The sequence below is a fragment of the Brachyhypopomus gauderio genome, chromosome 13 (genome assembly GCF_052324685.1).
Source record: "Brachyhypopomus gauderio isolate BG-103 chromosome 13, BGAUD_0.2, whole genome shotgun sequence".
NCBI classification, from domain to species: domain Eukaryota; kingdom Metazoa; phylum Chordata; class Actinopteri; order Gymnotiformes; family Hypopomidae; genus Brachyhypopomus; species Brachyhypopomus gauderio.
The window spans coordinates 9825064-9840757 of NC_135223.1; the positions used below are offsets into that span (position 1 = coordinate 9825064).

The 15694-nt window shown below is 41.0% G+C and overlaps 1 protein-coding gene across 3 annotated transcripts; it reads left to right on the plus strand.

Moving 5' to 3' along the window:
• The first annotated feature begins 3753 nt into the window (after window positions 1-3753).
• On the plus strand, window positions 3754-14952 carry abcb5 (ATP-binding cassette, sub-family B (MDR/TAP), member 5). 3 transcript variants are annotated; one of them, XM_076970750.1, is made up of 29 exons: window positions 3754-3872; window positions 4590-4667; window positions 4876-4987; window positions 5078-5141; window positions 5242-5392; window positions 5597-5678; window positions 6014-6205; window positions 6364-6535; window positions 7436-7560; window positions 7707-7884; window positions 7973-8086; window positions 8256-8366; window positions 8490-8615; window positions 8698-8901; window positions 9061-9231; window positions 9373-9534; window positions 9688-9936; window positions 10165-10314; window positions 10505-10609; window positions 10700-10777; window positions 10893-10976; window positions 11180-11383; window positions 11916-12016; window positions 12135-12275; window positions 12379-12535; window positions 12688-12885; window positions 13079-13285; window positions 13513-13659; window positions 13866-14952. In XM_076970750.1, exons 2-29 carry the CDS (start codon window positions 4616-4618, stop codon window positions 14061-14063), a joined length of 4035 nt encoding a protein of 1344 aa, XP_076826865.1. In that variant the 5' UTR covers window positions 3754-3872; window positions 4590-4615; the 3' UTR covers window positions 14064-14952. The 3 variants fall into 3 exon arrangements, with proteins under 3 accessions (XP_076826865.1, XP_076826864.1, XP_076826866.1); XM_076970749.1 differs by having other exon boundaries at window positions 3754-3789; XM_076970751.1 differs by having other exon boundaries at window positions 3754-3789; window positions 9688-9925; window positions 10163-10314.
• The last annotated feature ends 742 nt before the right edge of the window (window positions 14953-15694 follow it).

Here is a 15694-nt window from a genome sequence, read left to right on the forward strand (position 1 = left end):
GTTCACTCCACCGTCTGGGTGCTAGTACAGAATATTGTCTTGAAGCATGTCTTCCTGACTCAAAGGGGTTGGTGGTTTGAGTTGTACTGTCCTGGAGGCACGAAGTCTATGAGATACAGTGTGTGGAGGTGACACGTGCTTGCAAATAGGACGGAATGTTAACAAGCTTCAGCCTCTATAATCTGATATGGCCAACTACAGGATACCAGTGGCGGGATCGGCGGTCATGCGTGTGGACATGTGTTTGTGTGTGTGTGTGTGAATGTGAGTTATGCAGCTGAACTCTGGATCAGTTGTGAGGATGTAGTGCCATGTGCAGGGAGGACTATCGTGTGTCAGCTGCAGTAGTCGAGAAATGATAAGCTGGCAAGTGGCATTTCTAGAAAGAAGTGGCTTGATTATTTTGACATTACATAATAGAAGCCTGCGTGTCTGTAGATCAGGCTGATAACACCAGGAACCAATGACAGTTGGTTGTCGAGGACTACAGCCATATATCTTGCATTTTCAGATGCTGATAAGTCAGTTCTCACAGGAAGTGGACAGGTTGAAAATCAAATGCTGGCTTTGGTAATTACCATCTAAATGAGGTCTAAAAGTTAAACTTTCTCTAAATGTCATAATTTAGCAACTGATAATCTGTAAAAGATGGACACAACGTTTAAATGTACATTCAGTAAATAGACTCATCGATAGTCTGGTGTAATGAGCTACACTAATTATTTTGTATAAATTTGTACAAAATTTTGTACAAGTATTGCTCCAATTTTAGTTTTCTGTTTGAATAGTTTTTCTATCATTTCTCACTTGTTTCTCTAAAAGTTTAGCTATTGAATTCCAGAACATAATCTTCTTAAAATGATAATGAAGATTATGCAGTCAGCATGCGGCGCTCGGTGGATGCGCAATGATTACTCTGTGCTGGAATGCCCCGATGCTCAAGATGTTTTGCTGTACATATTTAACACTTCAGAATGTTGTAATGTTAAACTCCAGGTGAGGGTTTAGATGGAAGAGATACGAGCAGAACTGGAACAAAGGTAGCGCAGTCCCTGCCGCGTGGAGGCCCTGCCGCACGTGGGCGTCTTCAGTTTCATTCATTCAGATGAGGAAACCAATTATACGCTGTTAGTTAGTGAATCCAGGCTACAATGAATTCAAGCTACAGTGAATTTAAGCTAGAATGAATCTACATGCTTGGTGTGATGAATCTATGATAGCTAGTCTGGACTGTAGCCCTTTTCTTTATGCTCTACTGAAGACCTACACTACTAGTTGGCAAAGAGTGCAAAATGCTTCAGGAAGAATTTTGACTTGCACAAGAATAAGAGAGCATAATCAGACTGAGACTGCTGCACTGCCTGTCTGTGTCTTTCAGAATTCATTTTAAGATCCTTTCCAGTAGCTTCAAATGTCTTTACAGTCTTGTTTCTTTGTATCTCAGTGAATTGATTATTAGGTCCTCACATAAGTTCTCAAAAGAGCTCTCGGGTCCACCAGCAGTAATGTGCTGGTCATATCTGCTATTCAAGAGAGTCTTCCTGAGGTCCTTGGCTTCCCCTTATTAGAGACCTGAGGTACAGGCACATTTAAGAGGAGAGTTAAGGCCCATCTGATCAGACTGGCATTTAATAAGGAAGTAAGTTATGTTTGTGCTTTAATTATGTGTGATTTATATTTATTTATTTCACCTTTTGTTATTTGCTAAGCACTTTGAATCTTTCAACATTATTATTAATGAGAAGTTCTAATATGTCTGAGGAAAAAATGTGGTGAGAAAACTTTCTCTGCATACACTGCAGTTTTTCTGGTAGGAAGTTGAACCCGTTGACATCCTAAATATTCTTCATTCTCCAGGACTGCACACCTGTTTGCATTTTGTTGACTCAGTTTGTCTGAGTTGCATTTAAGACTCAAATCGAATCCACAAGGAACATTGTGAATCAGGTGAAACTCTTAAGTGCATCTTTAATAAGTTTAGTTTTCTGCTTTTTGGAAAGAGAAGAAGTTCAGGCTTATTTCTCACAACGTGATCAGAAGAGGGACTTACAACCTTATATTTAACCTCTGAACAGAAAATGCCATTCATTTTTCAGTATGAACACCACACAGGTTCACCAGAGTTCGCTAACAGGTTAGCAGAGTGCATGCCCACAACCTTTGTCACACTGTCATAGCTGACAGTCCAATTAATCATTGTAGCACGTCAAAACAGCACATGACTCTTCTGAATGGGAATATACTGTATACACTGATCATAAACATAGACCAATAGACCTGAATGCTTGTAATTATTAGAGTCCTATGAAAAGTCATGCAGACATGCTTCTGGAAACTTCAGAAGTGAAGGTGAAAATGTCTTTTTGCAAGTGTTTAAGAATATTGCCACAATAGCCACAACAATTGTACAATTTAACCATTGCTCTGTTGTGTAACTGCTTTGTATCTAACTTTGCTTTAAAACTATAGCACTTGAAATATCCATAGCCTACTGGAAATAATGTATTGTGATTAGTTTATATTTGCTGTGGAAAATTAGGAGCAGTAAAGGTGTTTACAGGTCATGGTTTGTAAGGCGTAGTCACATCATCAGTTTCCACTCGGAAATGAAGCCAAAGGTATTGTAAGAACAGGTTCAGTCGAGAGTTTATAAAAAGGATTTTATAAAATGCATTTCTGTGGCTTTCACTTTATTGTTTTGAATATTTGCATGATTTCATCCTCTCATTGTGTCCCCACTACACATAAGTAATGAAAGCCACTGTTGGTATGAGGTCTACATTTTATCAGTGTTTATGAAACATTGTTTAAGTGCTACAGCCTCCATGTATAATCAAGAGTTCAATAGTTCAATCAGAGGAGTCAGACAAAAGAAAACTAAAACAGCTCAGTATACAAGATCATTTAAAATTACATTTGTTACATTGGTTACATTAATTAAAAATGTAGCCCAAGCTAATTGCAGTACGACCACGGGGTGACTGATGAACCTGAGCTAGCAGGGACTAAGACCGCACAGTGAATAGCTATGTGGCTGCTATGTTGGTAGCAAAGTTCTCAAAGACTATATAACAGGACTAATTGAGTTCTCAAAGGAAGTGGACACAAGATGTTCAGAAACACTTGATGTCATGGTGTGGAACAGATGGACCCAACCTGCCCTGGTTCCTGTGCCTCCCTGTACACACATCCTCCTAGTATTATACCAAACATCTTGCATCATTCATTGTCATTCAGACTGAGTTAGCGTGCATACACCAAACTCCTCTACAGTAGTCAACGCCTAGGTATGCTGTTCACCAGGTAATATGGGAATGTAATAAGCTACATTATTTTTGGTTTGGCAAAATAGGGCCTCCTCGGGTATTATTCCTAGGTTAATGACGCTATACGTACTACTAACAGTAGGATCATAGCCATAGAGCACAGTCGTAATCCAGCAGCTCTGTATTCTGCTCAGTTGGAGGATTAAATGCTTAAGTCATTAAGCCCTTCTGTATCATACAGATCGCATAAATCTTATATAAACTTATAATGAATCTGTTTATCATAACGCCACTGGGACTCCTAATAATTAACCCCAAGGTTTTCATGTACAAAAGTCAAGAGGCATTTTTTTTTCCCACACATTTCTCACATATATATGTAACTGTGACACTTGACACACTGCTGGGGGTGTGTCCTTGTGATGCTTGCGAAATACAAGGTATAAAGCATCATCTCCAGGCGTCAGGAAATAACTGTGGACATTATTTTTCACATCTCAGTTCTCCGTGATAACTGCACGGGGTAAGTCATTAAATGGCCATTGGTTTTGTTCTGGTATTTTTGGAAACACTAGCCTTTAGTTGTTCTACAGCCTAAACCATAAGGTAATGTAGCTACCTTTTTCTGTCCAACACATTTCCTATGTAGCAGATGTTTATATTGGTAATTGCTTTGCATAGGTTACCAATATTCATTATTCATGAAAATACTAAGTGAGAAGAAATGCCATTAAAAAAATATATTTTAGTGTAATTAAATGTTAATGCATAGTTTTTTTGGAGATTCAAAAAAGTTGAGGACTTACAATAAGTACAAATAAGATGTGCTGAAGACAAATTATTGCACTTTCCCTAATACGTGCATCAATATATTTGTTTATCTGTTTAGTTCATTTGAGGGTATATCTGTTTATCTATTTAGTTTTGTTTATCTGTTTAGTTAGTTTGTGGGTTTATTTGTTTAGTTAATTTGTGGGTATATATGTTTATCTGTTTATTTTGTTTGTGGGTATATTTGTATTATATTATCCTTTATATCTTAGTTTGTTTGTTCATATGTTCATTTCCTATTGTGATGTAAAATTGTTGCTTTGTAAATATTACTGCCTGTTTATTAATGGGGTAATTATGTAGGCTCCTAATGTAAATGAATAATATTATCATTTGTGTATATAAGTCATTAGTTATTATGCCTAAGGTTTGAAGGAACCATTATCTTAGAATGGTCAGGCTATGGGTTTATATTGCAGTTTGAAAATGTCTTTCTAAATTGTACAAATATTTTTCCCTTTTTGTTGTTGTTGTTGCTGATCTCCCCATAAGGAGCCCATAGACACCAGTGTGCCAGTATGACGGAGGAGCTGAATTCAGAAGAAACCCAACCTCCAGCTGATCTTCAAGGTGTGGCCTCTCTGCTCCCAGTCTGCATACACCTTTCACAGTAATTACGACATGCCATGTTTGGTAGCTGCAGGCGCTCCACTAGTTTATCTGGTTTCAAAGGACACGCTAACTGTAAACAATGCAAAACTATTGGACTTCTCTTCAGTGTTCCTCGGAAACATCGGTCCTTTGGTTTGTGACCTTCTTGATGTACCTGTTTTCCCAGAGGTTCCTGTGGGACACATCAACTTGGCTTTCAGTGAGAATGAGAAACCTCAGGATGAGACAGCAGAGAACTTGCCCAAGGACAACTCCAAGTCCACGCCAAAGGACAAAAAGTAATTACAGGCTGGTACTGTACTTATTACACATGACCTGCATCACACAATTAGTCACTGAATCATGTGATTGTGTTGCTATTATTAAAGAAAGAAGAAGAAGAAGTCTGATAAGCCAAAGGAGAAGGGGAAGTCAGTCGGCTTCTTCCAGCTGGTAAGGCGATGTCTGAGACCCCTCTCCATATTCACAACCTGAATGGTTGCAGTGTGCCTGTACTTTAAGACATGTCACCTGGCTTCTGTTGTGGTTACAGTTTCGTTATGCCACCTGCTCAGAGGTTTTCCTGATGCTGATTGGTCTCCTGTGTTCTGCTATTCATGGCGCCGCCCTGCCGCTCATGTGTGTAGTGTTTGGACAGATGACAGACAGCTTTGTACTAAGCGGCCAAGCGGTCAACTTCACAGGTACATATAAGAACAAAATTAAGACCAAAATTAGCTGAACGGCAGGACTGTGTTTCACATAAACGTATACTGTCCTGTAAACACTTAAATAAGAAGTGTTAGACATACCTAAACACGCCAATTGTGTTCATTTTGGTTTTTGGAATCATGATTGCCATAGCATTTCAGAAAACTTTGAAAATACTTAATTGTTCACCCTTACAGCAAACTTCACCTATAACTTTACACTGAATTCCTCTGGCTGTAAAACTATCCCCGGAGTGGATATTGAAGGTCTAATGACGAAGTAAGAGGCTACCTGTTGTCTTCTGTCTTCATTTTCTTAATGTTACTGATGTTTACATTCACTTTGGCTCAATGTTTAATACTCATGCTAATATGTCTAATGTTTAATACTGCTTCTGCTAATGTGTCTAATGTTTAATAGCCTACTGCTCATGCTAATGTGTCTAATGTTTAATAATGCTTATGCTAATGTGTCTAATGTTTAATACTGCTAATGCTAATGTGTCTAATGTTTAATACTGCTTATGCTAATGTGTCTAATGTTTAATACTGCTCATGCTAATGTGTCTAATGTTTAATACTGCTCATGCTAATGCATCTCTTTAAATCACACAGGTATGCTTATTACTTTATTGGGATCGGGGCTGGAGTATTTCTCTTCGGAACATTTCAGGTCATGCTGTTCGTAATGACAGCTACTAGACAGACCAAGCGCATCCGAGAAAAATACTTCCATGCCATACTCCACCAGCAGATGGCGTGGTTCGACACACATCCCATTGGAGAACTCAGCACTCGGCTCTCAGAGTAGGTTATAATTACCAAATTCACCAGTCAAACATTGTTTTCATGTAAATTTTGTAATTCAGATTCTAAACACTTCTAAAATGACTGCATGCTGGGATTACTATTTACCTAATTCTATGGTGTCAGTAATATGACTTTTCTTGCTTTGCCCCCTACAGTGACATTAACACAGTCAACGATGGCTTGGGAGACAAAATCTGCATATTTGTACAGTTCTTCTGCAGATTTCTCACTGGTATTATAATTGGATTGGTCTTTGGCTGGAAGCTGGCACTGGTCATTTTGGCAGTCAGTCCATTGCTGGCAGGATCAGCTGCTGTGTGGTCTAAAGTATGTAAAAGTTCACCTCAAGGCAAATTCATTTGATCAAAGTCCTTGATAGCAATTTACCTCTTAGCATCAAAATTTCAAAACCTACTATTGGTAGAAGGGGTGTGAAAGTCACATGCACGCATGCACGCATGCAAGCACACGTACACGCACACACACACACACACACACACACACACACACACACACACACACACACACACACACACACACACACACACACACAGTCTCTCTGAATGTCCTTATAATACTACTACTACTACTACTACTACAAAATTCTGCAGCCAGAGTTCTAATGTCCACAAAGAAATCTGATCACATCACTCCTATCCTCCATCAGTTACACTGGCTTCCTATCTCAGAACGCATCCACTATAAAATCCTACTCCTAACATTCAAATCTCTGCATGGTCTTGCACCCTCCTATCTCTCCAACCTTCTCCACCTTCATATCTCATCACGTCAGCTCAGGTCCTCTAACCTAGGTTTGCTCTCCGTCCCACGACACAGACTCTCTACTATGGGTGGCAGATCATTCAGTGTTGCTGCCCCCACCCTCTGGAATTCGTTACCTCCCTCTATTCGCTCCTCTGACTCTCTCTCTACTTTCAAAACTCAACTCAAGACTTTCCTCTTTTCTCGATATTTCCGCTCTCTCTAAGCCCTGTATTTTTCCCCTTTCATGTGTGTACAGCGACCTTGGGTTTGTGAAAGGCGCTATATAAAATAAATATATTATTATTACTGGTAGTAATAATAATAATAATAATAATAATAATAATAATAATAAATATAATACTATACTATTTATAATATTAAGCGGAGAACTTAGTTGTACTTGTTATCTTATAAGCAAAGCATACATTAACATCATTTTGAATGCAACGCTGCTTCTCACAGATTCTTGCCAACCTCACCAACAAGGAGCTATCAGCCTATGCTAAAGCTGGAGCAGTTGCTGAGGAGGTTCTTGTGGCCATCAGGACAGTCGTGGCGTTCAATGGCCAACAGAAAGCTCTGCAAAAGTGAGGGTGTGCTTTTTACTTCACAGTTCTGATTTAGAGGAGTTATTCAGAGAATCTTGCTGGTTCTCTTACCAAAGATAAACTCTTTTTTAAGCTTTGGCAAACAGTGCCCAGACTGGTTTAATGTGTTTTTTTCTGGGTTTTAGGTATGAAAGCAATCTGGTGGATGCAAAGAACTTTGGGGTGAAAAAAGCTATAACCACAAACGTGTCCCTGGGGCTAACGCAGTTCTTCATATTTGGAACGTATGCTCTGGCGTTCTGGTATGGCACAAAGCTCTCCGTGGATGAACCCCAGAACTACAGCATTGGAAGCGTCATCACTGTGAGTATGAACTGTGCAACACCATTTTCTGCTTAAGCAACTGAGGGTCCATGACAGTCTTCACAAACAAAAACATTTGTGTCTTCAGGTCTTCTTTGCTGTGATGATTGGTGCATTCTCTTTGGGTCAGGCAGCTCCCAACCTGGAGAGTGTTGCTAAGGCTCGTGGTGCTGCATATTCCATCTATGATACCATTGACAGGGTACTGACTTTACTCGTACAGATTAGCTGTATTAAACATATGAAGTATTATTGTCCGGAAATATTGTGTCTGTGTTACTGCTGTGGAGGAACGAGATAACGTTGATTATTATAGGACAAAAAAAGCTGAGTCGGGTTCAAATTTGTTTGATTTTGTTTTTGTCTCTCAGCCCCGTCCTATTGACAGCAGTTCAGAGGAAGGATTTAAACCAGACAGTGTGAAAGGTGACATCGAATTCAAGAACATCCAGTTCAGCTACCCGTCCAGAAAGGAAGTGAAGGTAATGCATTAAGAGAAGCTCATGTATGATTCAGACTGCATAAAATCACAAATGAACCAGGAAAAGGAATGTGAAACACCCAGATTTTGTCATTTATGTTTACGTTTTTGTGTCCTGCTGTAGATTCTGCAGGGGATGAGTCTGAAAGTGCCCCATGGGAAGACAGTTGCTCTGGTGGGAGCCAGTGGCTGTGGGAAGAGCACCACCATTCAGCTGCTGCAGCGGTTTTATGATCCTGATGCAGGAGAGGTAAATATGATCATGTCTCCACTCCCTCAGAGTGGTGGTGTGAGGTTGAGCGGTGGGTTCTGAGTTCTGGTGGTGTGTGTAGGTGACCCTGGACGGGCGAGATGTTCGTTCTCTGAATGTGCGATGGCTGAGGGAGAATATGGGCATCGTGAGCCAGGAGCCTATACTGTTTGGCACCACGATCGCCGAGAACATCCGCTATGGCCGTGAGGACGCTACCGATGAGGACATCGAACGTGCTGTGAGAGAGGCCAATGCCTACGAATTCATCTCCAGACTTCCAGACGTAAGAGTCATGCACGTGTTCTACATGTTGTATACTGACATATAAATCTTTGAAATCTGACACACACTGTCTTGAAAACACATTTTTGCGTATCACTTGAAATATTCAAAATGGCTGGGATGTTGTATGTAAATGCTGGAGTTGTGTTTTCTGAGGCAGAAGCTGAACACGATGGTGGGGGAGCGGGGGGCTCAGCTGAGTGGGGGACAGAAACAGAGGATCGCTATCGCTCGGGCTCTGGTCAAAAACCCCAAAATCCTCCTGCTGGATGAAGCCACCTCAGCCCTGGACACACAGAGTGAATCCATCGTTCAGGCTGCCTTAGATAAGGTAGCACTAGACCAGTGACTCCCACACACCCCCTGTCACACTCATAGTGCTTTTTCATATCAACCATTCACCTGCACTGTTCAATAAAGTTCTTGCTGGATGGATTATAACACATGACTGATTTTGAGTGTTGTTTCCAAGGCGAGATCAGGTCGCACCACCATAGTGATTGCTCACCGGCTGTCCACCATCCGCTCAGCCGACGTGATCGCAGGGTTTCGGGACGGCCAAGTAGTGGAGCAGGGCACTCACAGGGAGCTCATGAGCAAGAAGGGGATCTACTACTCTCTCGTCATGCAGCAGGTACTCCAGCAGCCTGGAACAGCCCGACTACACACAGGAGTTAAAATAACAGGTTCTTTGATGTTTCACTGCAGTCTAGCAGAGGATCCAGGAGAGTGTTTTGGTCCTCACTCACGTCTGAAGCTTAACTGTGAATTTGTCACTGGTGCACAGACTGCAGGTGGTCAAGGACCTGATGAAGATGAGGATGATGATGAAAGTGATTCTGAAGGGGAAACATGTGAAGAATCTTCTGACTCTGATGTTGCTGATGACCTGGTGGAGGTGAAGATAGTAGATGGTGGTTTCGAAAGGAGCTCAATAAGACGCAGCATTGCTCTTCAAAGGAGATCATTAAAGAGAAAGTCAACAAAGAAAAAGAAGTCCAAAAAGAAGTCCAAAAAGGACAAAAAGGACAAAAAGGTACAAAATCTGATAATCGCAACACTTATGATTCATCAGGTGGTAAAAATTGCTACAATCATATCTCCTGATTTAAATATTTGCTGCTTTCATCCCATTTGTAACAATAATATGTATAAATAGAATGCATTTAAAAATCACCATCACCAACATTTAAAAATCACCATGCTCAATAAACCTTTTTCATTTTTCAATCTACATATATCTTTGTGCTCATCCCTCCATTAGAAAAAGGAAAAAGTTCCAGACGTCCCTTTCGGCACGGTCCTGGCTCTGAACAAGCCCGAGTGGCCCTATCTGGTGGTGGGCACACTGGCCAGCTTTGTGGGAGGAGCTGTCTACCCCTGTGTGGCCATCCTCTTTGCCAAAATCATTGGTGTGAGTAGTCGCCTTTCTTTGTGTTTGCCAGTTGTCAAATAAATCCTTTGACTGCACGTAGTGAGTCTAGATGTAAGATTCTTCTTCATCTGTACCTGTCTCTTCTAGCGCTTAAAGAAGCTAACTGGAGCGCTCCTATTAGCACACATAAACATTGAACGTTTTGTTAGACATCTTTGTTTGTATGTAGGTGTTTGCTGAGACTGACCCGGAAGTGAAGCGACAGAAGACACTGTTGTTTTCCCTCATGTTCCTCGTGGTTGGATTTGTAGCATTCATCACCATCTTCTTTCAGGTGCTCTGACTACACAAACTCTCTCATGTCTTCTTTGGTTTAAATTTTGTTTGTCTTCACCTATTTAAAATATCGATACTTCTTTTCCAGGGCTATATGTTTGGTAAATCTGGAGAAATTTTAACAATGAGGCTGAGGAGTCAGGCTTTCAAAGCCATTTTGAGACAGGTATGGCTGTACTTTTGAGACAGGCTCATTTATGGTATGGTAAGTTAAAAGAAGTTCTGTAAATACTGTAATACAGTTGACATCATGGTTGACTGAAGGATTTCTATTATTTTAGGACATTGGCTGGTTTGATGACACCAACAATGCTGTAGGAGTCTTGACCACTAAATTAGCAACAGATGCATCACTTACCAAAGGGGTGAGTAGAGTGATTTGATATCAGTATTGGTAATTGTAATACCGCAAAATACTTAAAGTTATACTTTAAATGTATACTGTAAATAATGCATTTAAAGTTCCTTTAGGATCTGAACTGTACTTTGACATGAAGTACATAGTTATTTTTCATTAGCCAGTTTCTGAATACAAACATATGTATCTTTTCTCTCATTTTGCCTTTAGGCAGCAGGATCTAGACTAGGGTTGGCCACCAACACGATTTGCGCCCTGCTCATTGCTGTGATTGTAGCCTTCATCTACTGCTGGCAACTCACCCTGCTCATCCTCGCCTGTGTGCCCTTCCTCACTGGAGCACATTACGTCCAGATGAAAGCCATGGGTGGCCACGCCTCCAAAGACCAGAGTGCTCTGGAGATGGCAGGCAAGGTAACTGGTGGTGTTGGTATTTCATTATGGAGCTCAATGAATAACAATACAGGTGTATTCCAAATGAAAGTGATAACTCAAGTTACTTGAGTAACAGTAGTACTTTAAATATCATCTAAACCAGGTATCACCAAATGGCGGACCGCGGTCCGGATTCGGACCCGAACGCCGTCCTGTCCGGACCCAATCACATTCCTGATTAACTGGATACGGACCCAAATGCCAAAAAAATTTTAACGGGAGACTATATTTTAAACCGGAGAATTTATTTTCAGACGAGTGTTACGATCACCACCCATTTGAGTGTTACGTTTGCATACCCCCCCCCCCCCCCCCCCCCCGCTCAACAACTTTCGTTCGACCACCCCCCCCCTCGCCACCGCGGTCCCGGTTCTAAGGTCTGAGCTATCTGCCAAAAATGGACCGCGGAAAGATTTAATTGATTACCCCTGATCTAAACTAAATAGCTTATTTATAAAACAATCTTAAATTAAACACAGCTGACTGGCATATCAACGCTCATCTTCCTCAGATATCCACAGAAACAGTTGAGAACATCAGGACTGTTGTTTCCTTAACAAGAGAAAAGGTCTTCTTCCGCGAGTTCACTGAAAGCCTCAGTAAACCATATCGGTAAATCTTAGTTTTCTGAATCATTTTAGTTTCTAAATGAACATTTATTTCATGCACTCACGTGTAGACTCAAGTCATACATAATTATCTCGAGCCATACATTTCTTTACCTTTTCAGGTCCGCCTTATGTAAAGCACCTATTTATGGACTCACCTTCGCCTTCTCTCAAGCAGTCCCCTACTTGGTCAATGCTGCTGTCTTCCGCTTTGGGGCCTGGCTGATTGCGCACTGCTACACTGAATATGAGAATGTTTTCCTGTAAGCAAACTCATGCAAAGTATAGCTTCCGAAGTATAGAGTTCACTTCACACTCTTAGAACAAGATGCTGATGCCCAGTTTTTCTGTCCCCGTGATGTCCAGCGTGTTTTCTGTGATCGTCTTCGCTGCCATGAGTGTTGGCCAGTCTTCATCTTTAGCCCCAGACTTTGCCAAAGCCAAAGCAGCAGCTGGAAGGATCTTGAACCTGCTGGCAAAAATACCCGAGATTGACATCTACAGTGAGGCAGGAGACAAACCAGTGAGTAGTGGATCTGTTAGCTTGGTCTCACCACAGGGAGACAAATCATACGAAATGCCATATTACATTATTGGAATATCATTGGGCCAAGCTGCAAAGCAGCAGTCATAAAGCATTGTAGGCATGTTAAAGAGTTTCTGGTCCTTTTGCAGACACACTTTGTGGGAGACGTCGAGTTCCGTGACGTGCATTTCTCATACCCGACACGTCCGAACGTGAGGATTCTGCAGGGACTAAATGTATCGGTGGCTCAAGGACAGACGCTGGCACTGGTGGGGAGCAGTGGCTGTGGGAAGAGCACCTCCATCCAGTTACTGGAACGCTTCTACAACCCTCACAGTGGACAAGTGGTGAGTTGGGCACCCAGGAAACCTTTAACATCATCACTGCGGCAATAGCCTAGGCTAAGGATGCTAGTCGGCTTACAAGGTTTGAAATATGTTTATGTATGTATATGTAACCATTAAATATGTTAAGAACAATGTATTGTTCAAAGGGTTTCGCTGGTGTTAGCTGTATTGCTCACTGCGGTCTCTTGTTCAGCTTGCAGATGGGGCAGACACAAGCAATCTGAACTTGGCCTGGCTACGTTCTCAGCTGGGCCTGGTCTCTCAGGAGCCCATCCTGTTCGACTGTAGCATCACTGAGAACATCCAGTATGGAGACAACAGTCGTGTGGTCAGCCAGCAAGAGGTTGAAGAGGCTGCAAGAAATGCCAATATCCATGACTTTATTCTCAACCTACCTGAGGTAAAACTTTGTTTCAGGAGGCATTTTCTGCATGTGTATACAAATTTCACTGGTTAATTTTAATATCTGCAAATGTTAGTCTTTGTGTGTCTGCCTTTGTGCAAATGTGTAAATATGAAAATGTTTCAGATGTAAAATTTAACATTTGGTATTGTATCTGTAAAACAAACATTATACAATGAAAGTAAACTTGCCACCACTGGCATGTATATACCATGTTTGTTCAGAAATACGACACACGTGTGGGGGATAAAGGCACTCAGTTGTCTGGAGGGCAGAAACAGAGGATAGCCATCGCTCGAGCTCTGGTGCGCAAGCCCAAAGTGCTGCTGCTGGATGAAGCCACTTCAGCCCTGGACACGGAGAGTGAGAAGGTCAGTGAGAGGCTCCTGGACCTCTTTAGCATTCTGTCTATTCATTATCATAAAAAATACCTAAACATGCCGATAACATATAGGATTCAGAACACAATGCTTAGGTTTTTTCTACTTGGTATTCAGTCTGTGATGGAGAGACAGCTGATAACCTCTGGTTTATTAAAATGTAATTGTTGGTTCCTCTTCTGTTTGCTGTGGTCCAGATTGTGCAGAAAGCTCTAGATGCTGCTCGACTGGGCCGCACCTGCATCGTCATTGCCCACCGTTTGACCACCATCCAGAATGCTGATATCATCGCGGTCATTCAGAACGGCCAGGTGGCTGAGCAGGGCACACACAGCCAGCTAATGGCCAACCATGGAGTGTACTATGGCCTCGTGAATGCTCAGGTCCCTCACTAACGGCCAAACAAGCTTCCATAAACAAGTCAACACTGTATTACATATGGTTGTATACAAAACAATGCTATTATAGCCAGTACTCTAAGCTAATGTTCTATACATTTTTTGTCTCATATAATTATTACATACTACTTTTAGATTATTTTAGAGTAATAGAATTTTATTTAGCTAGAACAGAATGACAAATGACGTCAAGCTATTTATTTTAGATCTACATGTTTACAATAAAGTAAACTCAAGAATTGCATTTTGTGACGCGCGGCGGAGCAGGGAAGGATGAGACACGAATCCTCCTTTTGACTGACGTCACTTAATTTTTAACAGAGATTGCGCAATATAGCGCACGAGGAACATATACTTGAACACAGAACGTGTAAACATTAGACAACGACGAGCACAGGACACTGCGCGAGCGCACATTAAATAGACAAACCACATTAGCCCCACGTGATTACGAGACAAGTCACAGGTGAGACAGATTATCACACGACATAACCATAACCACGTAGATCCACAGATGCAGACGATGCACGTGGACAACGTAAACACACGCCCAAAAGGGAGGGGCCGGGGTCCTTAACGTGACACATTTAATCTCACTATCAGTATTCACACCATAGGTTTGGTTTTAACCAATGTTATGGTTCATTTAATTTAGTAAACAAAAGAATGTTAAAATATCAGTGTAATCTCACATATAAACATTTTATACCAGTGATAGGTTATTAGATCACATTGTTGTGAATGGAACAGTGCTTTAGTTTCAAAGCAAGATAAAGTGAAGTGTTTGCATTTTACATGTACATATTGACATTTATATGTTTCACTATGTAAATATGCTGTGTCTATTTGTATCTAGCCATATATAAATGTTTGTCTGTTCTGTGCAAATGCATTATTTTGTATTGTTTTATTTTTTAAATAATAATCATTTGGTAAAACAATTTGTGACTTCTCACAAAAATTATTTGTAATATAAGTGTAATTGTACTATGCTCTTAGCTTATATATTATCTGCTTCGAATGTATTTGCTATCTGTGATGGTGTGTACACACTACTTCAAAGCAATAGAGTTCATCAGTAATACTGTGGTCACACAGCAAGGGTCAAAATCAGGTAGATGGGAAAAATGTGTCATTCAATTACAAGGTCAAAAAGAGTCCAGGTCAGGTTCATCTGTTCAGCCAGGCAGAGGTACAAAAGGGGTACGCCAAAAGAAACAGACCAAACAAGTCGAACCATGAAAACAAACTGCAATCAGAAAAACCAGTCAGTAAGCTTTCCAAAACTGTAGGCAATACTTTGCAAGGTGTATAGGGAGAGTTCAGGTATTTATCAAGGCCGTGTAATCAGAAACAGGTGGAAGCTAATACTCAGGGGAGGAGGAATGGGGCAGTCGAAGCATGGAATTCTGGGAGTTGCAGTCTCCTTGGTTGAGCTGCATGACACTATGATTGTGCTACTTTACTGCATCGTAGGACACTTGATCTTGAAAGATTCCTTTGAAGCATTCAAATATTATGACTACCTATTTATTAGTGTGTTGGTAGGCTGTATATTGTGAAGTGAAGGCGGAGGTGAAAACAAAAGAAGCACAAAACAGGAAATACCTTGAGCAGGTCAGGAGTGC

Coding starts and splice junctions, on each gene's coding strand:
- abcb5 (XM_076970750.1), top strand. CDS start 4,616: ATGACGGAGGAGCTGAATTCAGAAGAAACCCAACCTCCAGCTGATCTT. Junction 7,561..7,706: donor CAACAGAAAGCTCTGCAAAA/GTGAGGGTGTGC, acceptor TCTGGGTTTTAG/GTATGAAAGCAATCTGGTGG. Junction 10,977..11,179: donor ATGCATCACTTACCAAAGGG/GTGAGTAGAGTG, acceptor TTTTGCCTTTAG/GCAGCAGGATCTAGACTAGG.